At 31.4% G+C, this 11,911-nt stretch overlaps 3 protein-coding genes across 3 annotated transcripts; all 3 read left to right on the top strand.

Moving 5' to 3' along the window:
• The first annotated feature begins 2,749 nt into the window (after positions 1-2,749).
• On the top strand, positions 2,750-3,968 carry LOC116851989 (putative odorant receptor 71a). The gene is made up of 4 exons (XM_032831930.1): positions 2,750-2,871; positions 3,034-3,124; positions 3,231-3,376; positions 3,544-3,968. The coding sequence occupies exons 1-4, from the start codon at positions 2,813-2,815 to the stop codon at positions 3,701-3,703; spliced, it is 456 nt and encodes a 151-aa protein (XP_032687821.1). The 5' UTR covers positions 2,750-2,812; the 3' UTR covers positions 3,704-3,968.
• A 1,870-nt stretch (positions 3,969-5,838) lies between these two features.
• Positions 5,839-7,320, top strand: LOC116852024. Its single transcript, XM_032831984.1, has 3 exons — positions 5,839-6,063; positions 6,931-7,050; positions 7,177-7,320. Exons 1-3 carry the CDS (start codon positions 5,839-5,841, stop codon positions 7,318-7,320), a joined length of 489 nt encoding a protein of 162 aa, XP_032687875.1.
• A 1,023-nt stretch (positions 7,321-8,343) lies between these two features.
• LOC116852023 (odorant receptor 4-like) lies at positions 8,344-9,092 on the top strand. Its single transcript, XM_032831983.1, has 4 exons — positions 8,344-8,428; positions 8,533-8,678; positions 8,832-8,964; positions 9,039-9,092. The coding sequence occupies exons 1-4, from the start codon at positions 8,375-8,377 to the stop codon at positions 9,090-9,092; spliced, it is 387 nt and encodes a 128-aa protein (XP_032687874.1). The 5' UTR covers positions 8,344-8,374.
• Positions 9,093-11,911: the final 2,819 nt, after the last annotated feature.

The raw sequence follows: 11,911 nt of genomic DNA, 5'->3' as shown, positions 1-11,911 counted from the left end.
TGCCGATTTGTATCAGCGTATTAGTGCCACTCGTTCTCTTCTACTCATGGTTGGTTTATGGCCTTATTATCAATCAAAGTTCACTCAAATTCAACGACTGTTAATCTTTAGTATTTTATCGAGCTTTATTGCATTTCAGGTATGTAAATATTTCTCGTTATAAATCTTTAAAGTTATTGCATTAAGAAGTAGTAACGTAAAGTAGTTACGTAAAGTAGTTACGTAAAGTTTGGGTAAATGTTCACTTTAGGGGAGTCATCTTTGATCACCTTGACCTTGACATATATTATAGAAGTCATTCTCCTGAATAACCTTGAGAAGGTTTTAGCCGTCGCTCATTGTTTGTTAAAAAGTTATTGATGAAAGAAGTTCGAAAAATATATTACAATTTTTCGATAATGTGTACCGTTAACGAGCAATATCGAATAATAACTGCAAAATCGAACAACTAGCGGGAGGCTGCGCCCCCCGCACTCCCCCTCAAAACTAACCTAACCCAACCTATCGTCACATTAACACAAAAGTTGAACACTTTAATAAACAATGACTGACGCTTAATGTGACGATAGGTTAGGTTAGGTTAGTTTTTAGGGGGGGTGCGGGGGGCGCAGCCCCTCGCTAATCGTTCGAGATTGTAGTACTTACTAAAAAAAAGTTGAACGTAATTTTTGCACACAGGGTATATTGCGCGGGTTTTGTTTTGATCGTATATACGATTTCAATGTTGATAACCATGTTATGATCATGTTTTGACACACACTACCATTGTATGTTGATCGAATCGAATCGATAAATTTTTTGAAATTTTGGCTCATTTCTATCCACTTAGCGGAAATTTTACTGAATAAATTTATTATAAATATTAAATAAATAATTTTTTCAATATAATTTATTTATCCTGTGCACTGTTTATCTTATCTTTATGTACACCGTGTGCAAAAATTACGATCAATTTCTAAAACATTTTTTGTTAATAACTTTTTAACAAACAACGAGCGACGGCTAAAACCTTCTAAAGGTTACTCAGGAGGATGACATCTATAATATATGTCAAGGTCAAGGTGATCAAAGGTGACTCCCCTAAAGTGAACATTTACCAAATTACGACCAAAATTCCTATATACTTATTTAAAAAATATTTGACTTGTTACCACAAAATATAATTCCAATTGCTATAAAATTGTAATCTCTAGCGATTTTTGAATAGTAAATTTCTATTTGCTCCCACTGTGCGACGTCACAAATACTCATCTACCGTATTGCGCGTGATAATTCACCAATCTTCTTTAATTAATACGTCGAGATTTATTGCGAATATTGCAAATCGGTACGTAACTTTTGTGTTCACTTCAATCCGTTCTCCGTTCTAACAAAAATTGTGGATAAAAGTCTGAGACGCCGTATATATATAATGTACTCCGGAGTATCTTTTAATACTCCTAATAATATTGCATTATAATTATAATCTTCTAATTATGTTCTTATGTAAAAAAAACGAATATTTATTCTCGATTATCAACAAGTGTTACACGAATACAGCAATTTCTTATTATGTTCTAACAAAAAATTCATTACTTTCAGTTTACAACGTTTGTGACTGCAGAATGCACTCCTTATTTCATGATTAAACTTTTTTCTTCAGTATTACTTTTTATTGTTTGCTTATTCATCTATACCTCGTCCTGGTTTCATATCTCGAATGTGAGTTGCGCCTTTACCATAACTGCTAATAGTTAATAAGTATATTCAATAAGTTTAAAACCGCACACATAATTTCTTGCCAAAGTTCACAATAGCGAAATTAATTTTTATTCACATAACAGATAAAATATTTACTGGAGCAAATTCAGTATATTTGTTATTACCTTAAAGACGAGAACGAAATCTCTATTACTGATAAATACGCGTCCAACGCAGAACGCAACTCAAATAGATTTATATGTAAGACAAAGTTTGATGTTTTCTAATATACATTGCCAAGTAAAATATGTCAAATTTTCGATAAATATTGAGTGATTAACAACATTGTTGCACTAAAGTATCTATGAAATTTTGATAGATTCCCATATCAGATGAAACATAGTTGAAATAAACTTTAATGAACTAATTTTTTTTAAATTTTCTTTTCTTTATTTCGATTATTTTCACTTTTTACTTATTTATTATATTTACTAATTATATTTGCTATTATATCATATTTGCTATACTTAATTATATTTGCTATATTTATAATAATTTCATAAATTAACTAATCTCCCTTTATTGATTCTTAATACAACTTAAGAGTTAATAAAAAGTCCACATGTGCAGCGACTATGTATTTAAGAATTATGTAAACTATCGATTTACAAAATCTTTTTAAATATTTTTAGTAGTTGGGATTATATTTCTTGTTCTCGTTCATCCAATGTGGCCGCATATCCTCGATCGTATTTTTCTCATAAATAACACTACTTCCCATCGTACAATATTGATTATAACTGAGTATTTTGTTGACCAAAAAAAATATTTGTATTTCATAATGCTGCATATGTATGTAGCCTGTTGTATATGTGTAATTTCGGCGATGGGGATTGGCACGATTTTTATAATATGTTCGGAGCATGCTTGTGGAATGTTGCGAATCGCCAGGTATGAAAAAAACTAAAGAATGAGTACACACGTTTGGAATTTTCAGACAAAATCTTACTTATTAAATATCTGTTATTTAATATCTCTGAAGAATTCATCTACGAAAGGGAGTGATAGAGAGAGAGAGAGAGAGAGAGAGAGAGAGAAGGAGAGGGAGAGGAAGAAAAATATAATTAGGATAATGGAATTTTTTACAGTTACCGTATCAGGCGAGCAATGGAGATTGATACTCGACAACAGGTTAAGCAGAGTTGTCGATTTATAAAGCAGGAAATCACGATTTATAAGGGCATTCTTTTCGCCGTTGATATTCATCGAAAAACTTTAAAGTTGATATTTATATAATAATAAATATATATGATAATAACATTAATTAATATTAATATTTTTTAATTGTTTCAGTTTTTGCGAATTTATGGTATCTAGGTTTAAATTTACACTGTGCTTCTCGGGAATTCTCGATGTGATATGTTTGAGCTTCAATATGTTTCAAGTGTGTTTCATTATAACCCGCAAACTATTCTGTCTCATATTACAGCACCTCAACGCACCACACATAATTAAACATATCTAATAAATTTATCACGGTGACATTTCAGGTTTTTCAAATTGTTACGTTCGGTGGTAAGATCGAAGAGTTCATGTTGCATTTAGCATACATAATTCCCATTCTTGTATACATGTTTATTATTAATTACTTGGGCCAAGAAATTACAGATCACAATAACAATATATTTCTCAGCACGTAAGCAATATTGTACAAACAATGTCATGATTTGAGACACCGCTCTGCAAATTTATGATAAAGTTAAATTTTACACAGAAAATATTTTTTATAATATATTTTGCATTCTTAATAAATTCTTTTATTCTTCTCAATCATGAGCTAATAGTTCAGTCTTTCTTTTGTAGGTACAATACTTGTTGGTATATGGCACCATTAAGTATACAAAAATTGATATTATTGCTGTTGCAAAGAGGCAATAAACCGTACACATTGTCTGCCGCTGGATTATTTGTTGCATCTTTACAGTTTTTTGCCAAAGTAAAGAACATAAGATATGTACCTTAACGTGGAATATTTTAAGTAAGACAACAATAAAAATAAATTTTTTTGTTACAGTTGACGAATGCATCGTTATCTTACTTTACTGTTATGTACAGCGTCCAGAAATCATAAGAAATCATGTTGTAAATATTCTAATATCTCCACTAAATATATATATGTATGTATCTATAAAAAAAGATACCCCTTTCCTCTCTGACTGTGTCCAATTGATCTTCCAGCAAATTGTGTAGTCTTGTAGAAGGAAATTTATTAAAAGATATAATTTTGATTTGGTGCTAATAAATATCAAAGTCATGTTTAGTTTGATAATATCTTTCACGTTTCAACGAATTAAATATTTAACTTTAGGCGAGATAAAGTCTGTTAGGCTAAGGTGATGAAGTATCTAATAGTTCCAGAAACTTTCAATTCATTTCAAGGTCGAAATCAACATAGTACTTGCGTTGATCATAAAAAATAAATAAAATGTGAGTCAAAATATATTTTTATCGGGACAGTCAGCTGATGTTGTAAAAAATATAATTGATAAAACCTATCTCTTTATACTTTCACTTCGGCTCCTCTCAAAACCGATTACTACGCAAACTCGTAAGTAGTAGCTTGCAGTAGTGGTCACTTGATACGTTTCTAACTTCATCATAAAAAATGTGTTCAAACTACTTCCTAAGCAATTGTACATTCGTCGTAGCAGAACAGTAATTTGTAATTTTTCAAATGAGTTTGTCAACTCTCTGTCCAAGGGAAGAACTTTACCATTGTCAAAACAAGTTCACACATTCATCAAAAAATTACAGAAAATCTACTTCACCGACGATGTTCCTATAAGTGATAGCACAGTAAAATCGATCAAACGACGTTTCTGTTCGCAATCCGAGATATGTACTTCACGAATGCACACTCTACAATGAGAGACGGGAATCCGCGATTCTGAAGAAGGCCGATTGCGCTTGCGCGGACTTCAATCGAAATATTATTTCGCGCTTGTTATTTCAGATAAAACAAAAAACCGTTAAATTTCGTCCGACGAGTTGAATGTTTCACTGGCGAATTAAATTACGAATGTTCCGAGTTTTATCGCAATAATAATAGTTCATGCCGCCTTTCGCGTTTCTTTCATAATGTGTCATTAGATACTACGCGGTTAAAGAGAAGTTCACGCTCCAAAAGAGAAGTTGCAAAAATATTCGATAAGGGCTATACGAAGAAAACGCAAAGGAGAAGAATACGCGAAATTTTGCGGACGTTCCCACGGTCAGATGTGTCCCGATACTCACAAAAAGATGAATTGTATCAAGATTCAGCACTTTAGTCTCAATCGAATTCTTTTGCTTATAATTGACTTATAGCCTTACCAATGATTAAGACTCGTTCCATTTCAAATAATCCTTGTTACTGCTATCATGACGAGTTTCATTATATTTCAGATACGCCGATATTCTTCGTCGTTAATATCTTACTCAAAATAACGGTGAAATGAATATAACGTCGGAGTTTGTATTACTAAAAATAGTTAAAGCGTCATTCTAAAACAATTTATTTCGCGAAAACTGCCAACACTTCAAAAGAAACATAACAGATATGTTTGAAATGTTTGAAATGTCAAAAATATTTGAAAGTATCCGTGCTTTAACACTTTTTGCGTCCTTACAATTTTGAGAGCGACATTTACTAATATTAAAAATGCGTAAGCAACGCGTATTATATTTTATATTTTATATAAAGTGTTCCCCATGTCATAATACACGATAAAACACATTCGACGGAGCAACGTTCTTTTCAACGCGAACGACCATGTGTACCTTACGAATGTACACACCATACTGCGGCACGCGAGACGACGAGGCTAGAAAAGGGCGACTACGCTTGCGCGATCTTCGATCCAAAAATTACTACATGGTTGCCAGGCTAAAGAAAATAAACATCCGTTAAATTTCATTCGGTGCGAAAGCAATTGCTTAACTGCCGACTCTTATCCTATCAAAGTTATATTGCGAGAGTACTCAACTCACAAAGTTCTTATGTTTCTTTACACTGCATTCACGCATATTTAGATAGTTTTCGTGGAATAAACGTTTAGAAAGAACAGATAAAATTAAAGAAGAAATTAAAGAAAAATGTTAGAAAAAAGTGCCTAGGTTATGGGTAGATCATTACGAAAGGCCAAGCAAACTGTTTCTACTTCTCTACGGTTAAACGCACCTCAACTGTCGCCAGAGAGAATGAGTGCCGATTTGTATAAGAGGATTAGTGCCACTCGTTCTCTTCTACTCGTGGTTGGTTTATGGCCTTATCATCAATCAAAGTTCACTCAAATTCAACGGCTGTTAATCTTTAGTATTTTATCGAGCTTTATTGCATTTCAGGTATGTAATTATTTCTCGTTATAAAACTTTAAAGTTATTACATTAAGAAATAGTTACGTAAAAGATTATGTTAAAAATATACGGCAAATTGAAAAAAATTCCAATAAATCTATTATCATGTAAGGTCATACAAAATTATGGCGAAAATTCCTATATATTTATTTAAAAAATATTTAACTTGTTACTAAAAAATTATTGCAATTGTTCCAATATTTTTTTATATAGTATATATATATATATATATATATATATATATATATATATATATAGAATAAAATTAAAGAAGAGATATTAGAAAATTAAAGATTTGTGCATTATTATGCATAATCATTTAATAATTTTCTTTCATTAATAACTAAAAATCTAAGCGGTTATTTGTAAAATCATATAAAATGTTTTTTGTTAAATTTAACCTAATATATATGTATGCAATGGCAAACGATATCACAAATATTCATCTACCGTATCGCGCATGATAATTCACTAATCTTCTTTAATGAATATGTCAAGATGTATTGCGAATATTGCAAAACAGTATGTGACTTTTGTATTCACTGCAATCCGTTCTACGTTCTTACAAAAATTGCGAGTGAGAATATGCAACGCTCAAACACACACACACACACACGCACACACACACACACACACACACACACACACACACACACACATATATATATATATATATATATATATATATATATAATGTATCTCGATATATTTTTTAAAACTTCTAATACTAATGCACTATAACTATTATCTTCTCATCCCATACTTACGTAAAAAAAAGAATACTTATTCGCGATTATCAACAAACGTTATAAGCAATTTTTTATTACGTTCTAACAAAAAATTCATTACTTTCAGTTTACAACGTTTGTGACTGCAGAATGCACTACTTATTTCACCATTAAACTTCTTTCTTCAATATTACTTTTTATTGCTTGCTTATTTCTCGATAGCTCGTTCTGGTTTCATATCTCGAATGTGAGTTACGCTTTACAATAAATTGCTCAATAATTATATCCAATAGTTATATCCAAGTTAAAAATTGTACACATAACTTCTTGCCAAAGTTCACAATAACGATATTAATTTTTATTCACACAACAGGTAAAGTATTTACTGGAACAAATTCAGTATATTTGTTACTACCTCAAAGACGAAAATGAAATCTCTATTATTAACAAATACGCGTCCAGCGCAGAACGCAACTCAATTAGAATTATACGTAAGACAAAGTTTGATGTTTTTTAATACGCACTGCCAAGTAAAATAGGGAAAATTTTCGACGAATATTGAGGGATTAACTACATTGTTGCACCAAAGTACCTTTGAAATTTCGATAAGTTTTTATAGAATATCAGATGAAGGTTATTGAGATATATTTTAATAAAAATAAATTAATTACCTAAATTAATTTTCTTTTATTTTGTTTTCTTTATTTCTATGGTTTTTTATTTATTTATTATATTTTTGATAACTTCATGAATTAATTAATCTCCCTTTATTGATTCTTAAGAGTTAATAAAAAGTCTACAACTTAAGAGTTAATAAAAAGTCCACATGTGCAGCGACTATGTATTTAAGAATTATGTAAACTATCGATTTACAAAATCTTTTTAAATATTTTTAGTAGTTGGGATTATATTTCTTGTTCTCGTTCATCCAATGTGGCCGCACATCCTCGACCGTATTTTTCTCATAAATGACACTACTTCCCATCGTACAATGTTGATTGCGACTGAGTATTTTATTAACCAAGAAAACTATTGGTATTTCATAATGCTGCATATGTATGCAGCCTGTTGTATATGTGTAATATCGACGGCGGGCACTTGCACGATTTTTGTAATATGTTTCAAACATGCTTGTGGAATGTTGCGAATCGCCAGGTATAAAAAAAAAATAAATACACACGTTTGGATTTTTAAAACATCTTACTTAATATCTCTGAAGAATTGATCTACGGAAGAGAGTGAAGGACAAATAAAGAAAAAGTGAGAGAGCAAGCGGGAGGGAGAAAAGAAGAGAGAGAAATATAATTAGTATAATGGAATTTATTACAGTTACCGTATCAGGCGAGCAATGGAGATCGATAATCGACAAGAGATTAAGCAGAGTTATAGATTTATACAGCAGCGAATCACGATCTATAAGGGCATTCTTTTCGCCATTGATATTCATCGGAAAACCTTAAAGTTGATATTTATATAACAATAAATATATATAATATTAATATGAATTAATATTAATATTTTTCAATTGTTTCAGTTTTTGCGAGTTTATAATATCCACGTTTAAAGTTACAATGTACTTCTCGGTAACTCTCGCTGTGACGTGTTTGACCTTCAATATGTTTCAAGTGAGTTTCGTCTCTTCCATAATTATTCCGTTTCACATTTCGGTATCACAACGGACCAGACATAATTAAGCATACTTAAAAAATTTATCACCGTGACATTTCAGATTTTTCAGATTGTTACATTCGGTGGTAAGGTCGAGGAGTTCTTCTTGCATTTAGCATACATAATTCCCATTCTTGTATACATGTTCATTATTAATTACTTAGGTCAAGAAGTTACAGATCACAATGACAATGTATTTCTCAGCACGTAAGCATTGTATAATCGTTCTCGTGATATATGAGACGCCGTTCTATAAATTTAAGATGAAATTAAATTATGAAGAAAATATTTTATACAAATCTTAGTAAATTTTTTTATCTTTCTTAATCATGAATTCATAGTTCAATACTTCTTTCGTAGGTACAATGTTTGTTGGTACACAGCACCACTCAATATACAAAAATTGATATTATTGCTGTTGCAAAGAGGCAATAAACCGTACACCTTGTCTGCTGCTGGATTGTTTGTTGCATCTTTAGAGTTTTTTGCCAAAGTAAAGAGCACAGCATGTATACTTTAACGTGGAATATTTTAAGATATAAACAAAAATAAATTCTTTTGTTACAGTTAACAAATACATCGTTATCTTACTTTACTGTCATGTACAGCGTCCAGAAATGATAAGAAATATCATGTTGTAATAAAAATTCTAATATTTCTACTAAATATATATATATATATATATATATATATATATATATACATATATATATATATAAAAGATAGTCTCTTTTCCCTGCGACTGTATCCAACTGATCTTCTAGCAAAATGTATAGCGTTGGAGAAAAAAATTTTTGATGTAATTTTGATTTGGTGTTAATAAATTTCAAAGACAAAATTAGTTTGTTAATATCTTTCACGTTTCAACAAATAAAATATTTAACTTTAGGCGAGATGAATTCTGTTAGGCTACGGTGATGAAGTATCTAATATGTCGAGAAACTTTTAATTCATTTCAAGGTTGAAATCAACGTAGCACTTGCCTTGATCATAAAAAATAAATAAAATGTAAGTCAAAATATATTTTTATCGGGACAATCAGTTGATATTGTAAAAAATATAATTGATAAAACATACCTTTTTATACTATCACCTCGGCTCCTCTCAAAACCGATTACTTCGCAAACTCGTAAGTAGTGGCTTGCGATAGTGACCACTTGATATGCTTCTAACTTTATTATAAAAAATGTGTTCAAACTACTTCCTAAGCGATTCATGGTAGCAGAATAGTAACTTGTAATCTTGTCCAAGAAGAGAATTCTGCTACCGTCAAAAGAAGTTCACAAATTCATCTAAAAAATTACAGACAATCTTTCTGTCCACAGCAATGCATATTAAGACGGATTAATGTTGCTTGAAAGGACGAGAAACAATAATCACGAAAAAATTTAGTAGATAAAGGTCACTGTACTAACCCGCTTGTGTTTTAACGCGGCACTGGAATGTTAAATTTAAAAATCGTTCTTTGTTCTCGAAGATTCAAACAAGCTCCTCTAGTTCACCGGTTTCCATAAGTTATACAACATTAAAATCGATCAAACGCCGTTTCTGTTTGCAGTTCGAGGTATGTACTTCACGAATGCATACTCTACAATGAGACGCGGAAACCTGCGACGATGCAGAAGGCCGATTGCGTTTGCGCGGTTGTTGTTTCAAACAAAAAACCGTTAAATTTCGTCCAACGAGTTCAAAGTTTCACTGGCGAATTAAATTACGAGTGTTCCGAGTTTCATCGCGATAGAGATAATTCATACCGCCTTTCGCGTTTCTTTCATAATGTGTCATTAGATATTTCCCGGTTAAAGAGAAATCCGCGCACCAAAAATGAAGTTGCAAAAATATTCGATAAGGGCTGATCAAAGAAAATGCGAAAGAGAAGAATACGCGACATTTTTCGAACGTTCTCACGGTCAGATGCGTCCCGATGCTCACGAAAAGATGAATTGTATCAAGATTCAGCACTTTGGTCTCAATCGAATTCTTTTGCTCATAATTGACTTATAGCCTTACCAATGATTAAGACTCATTCCATTTCAAATAATCCTTGTTACAGCTATCACGACGAGTTTCATTATATTTCAGATACGCCGATACTCTTCGTCGTTAATATCTTACGTAAAGTAACGATGAAATGAATATAACGTCGTAGTTTCTATTAGAGATAATAGTTAAAGCGTCATTCTAGAACAATTTATTTCGTGAAAACTGCCAACACTTCACAAGAAACGTAACAGATATGTTTGAAATGTTTGAAATGTCAGAAATATTTGAAAGTATTCGTATTTTAACGTTTTCTACGTTATTACAATTTTGAGAGTGACATTTATTAACGAATATTAAAAATGCGTAAGCAACGCGCATTATATTTTATATATTATATAAAGTGTTGCCCACGTCATAACACACGATAAAACACATTCGACGGAGCAACGTCCTTTTCAACACGAACGAACATGAGCACTTGAAGAATGTACACACCATACTGAGGCACGCGAGACGACGAAGCTGAAAAAGGGCGACTACGCTTGCGCGGTCATCGATCCAAAAATTACTACATGGTTGTCAGGCTAAAGAAAATAAACATCCGTTAAATTTCATTCGGTGCGAAAGCAATTGCTTAACTGCCGACTCTTATCCTATCAAAGTTATATTGTGAGAGTACTCGACTCACAAAGTTTTTATGTTTCTTCACACTGCATTCACGCATATTTAGATAGTTTTCGTTGAATAAACGTTTCGAATGAAAAGATAAAATTAAAGAAGGAATTAAAGAAAAACGTTAGAAAAAAGTGCCTATTTTATGGGTGGATCATTACGAAAGGCCAAGCAAACTGTTTCTACTCCTCTACGGTTAAACGCGCCTCAACTCCCGCGAAGAGATAATGAGTGCCGATTTGTATAAGCGTATTAGTGCCACTCGTGCTCTTCTACTCATGGTTGGTTTATGGCCTTATTATCAATCAAAGTTCATTCAAATTCAACGACTGTTAATCTTTAGTATTTTATCGAGCTTTATTGCGTTTCAGGTATGTAAATATTTCTCGTTATAAATCTGTAAAGTTATTGCATTAAGGAATAGGTACATAAAAGGTTATGTCAAAAATATACGGCAAATTGAAAAAAAATTTCAATAAATCTGTTATCATGTAGGATCATACAAAATTATGGCCAAAATTCCTATATATTTATTTAAAAAATATTTGACTTGTTACCACAAAATTATTGTAATTGTCCGAATATTTTTTTTATATGGTATATATATATGGTATAAAATTAAAGATATTAGAAAATTGAAGATATTAATTAGAGAAGATTTGTACATTATTGTACACAATCATATAACAATTTTCTTTCATTAATAACTAAAAATGTACACAGTAGATATCTATTTGTAAAATGATAAAGAATTATTTTTCCGTTTAACTTAATGTAAAAATATG

The sequence above is a fragment of the Odontomachus brunneus genome, unplaced genomic scaffold (assembly GCF_010583005.1).
Source record: "Odontomachus brunneus isolate Ranch 3 - 2012 unplaced genomic scaffold, Obru_v1 Obru_scaffold_199, whole genome shotgun sequence".
Lineage (NCBI taxonomy): Eukaryota > Metazoa > Arthropoda > Insecta > Hymenoptera > Formicidae > Odontomachus > Odontomachus brunneus.
The sequence above is the reverse complement of the archived record's forward strand: the minus strand, read 5'-3'. Positions and strand labels throughout refer to the sequence as shown.

Coding starts and splice junctions, on each gene's coding strand:
- LOC116852023 (XM_032831983.1), top strand. CDS start 8,375: ATGTACTTCTCGGTAACTCTCGCTGTGACGTGTTTGACCTTCAATATG. Junction 8,429..8,532: donor TGACCTTCAATATGTTTCAA/GTGAGTTTCGTC, acceptor GTGACATTTCAG/ATTTTTCAGATTGTTACATT. Junction 8,965..9,038: donor CTTTAGAGTTTTTTGCCAAA/GTAAAGAGCACA, acceptor CTTTTGTTACAG/TTAACAAATACATCGTTATC.
- LOC116852024 (XM_032831984.1), top strand. CDS start 5,839: ATGGGTAGATCATTACGAAAGGCCAAGCAAACTGTTTCTACTTCTCTA. Junction 6,064..6,930: donor CGAGCTTTATTGCATTTCAG/GTATGTAATTAT, acceptor CATTACTTTCAG/TTTACAACGTTTGTGACTGC. Junction 7,051..7,176: donor TCTGGTTTCATATCTCGAAT/GTGAGTTACGCT, acceptor TTCACACAACAG/GTAAAGTATTTACTGGAACA.
- LOC116851989 (XM_032831930.1), top strand. CDS start 2,813: ATGGAATTTTTTACAGTTACCGTATCAGGCGAGCAATGGAGATTGATA. Junction 2,872..3,033: donor AGATTGATACTCGACAACAG/GTTAAGCAGAGT, acceptor TAATTGTTTCAG/TTTTTGCGAATTTATGGTAT. Junction 3,125..3,230: donor TGAGCTTCAATATGTTTCAA/GTGTGTTTCATT, acceptor GTGACATTTCAG/GTTTTTCAAATTGTTACGTT.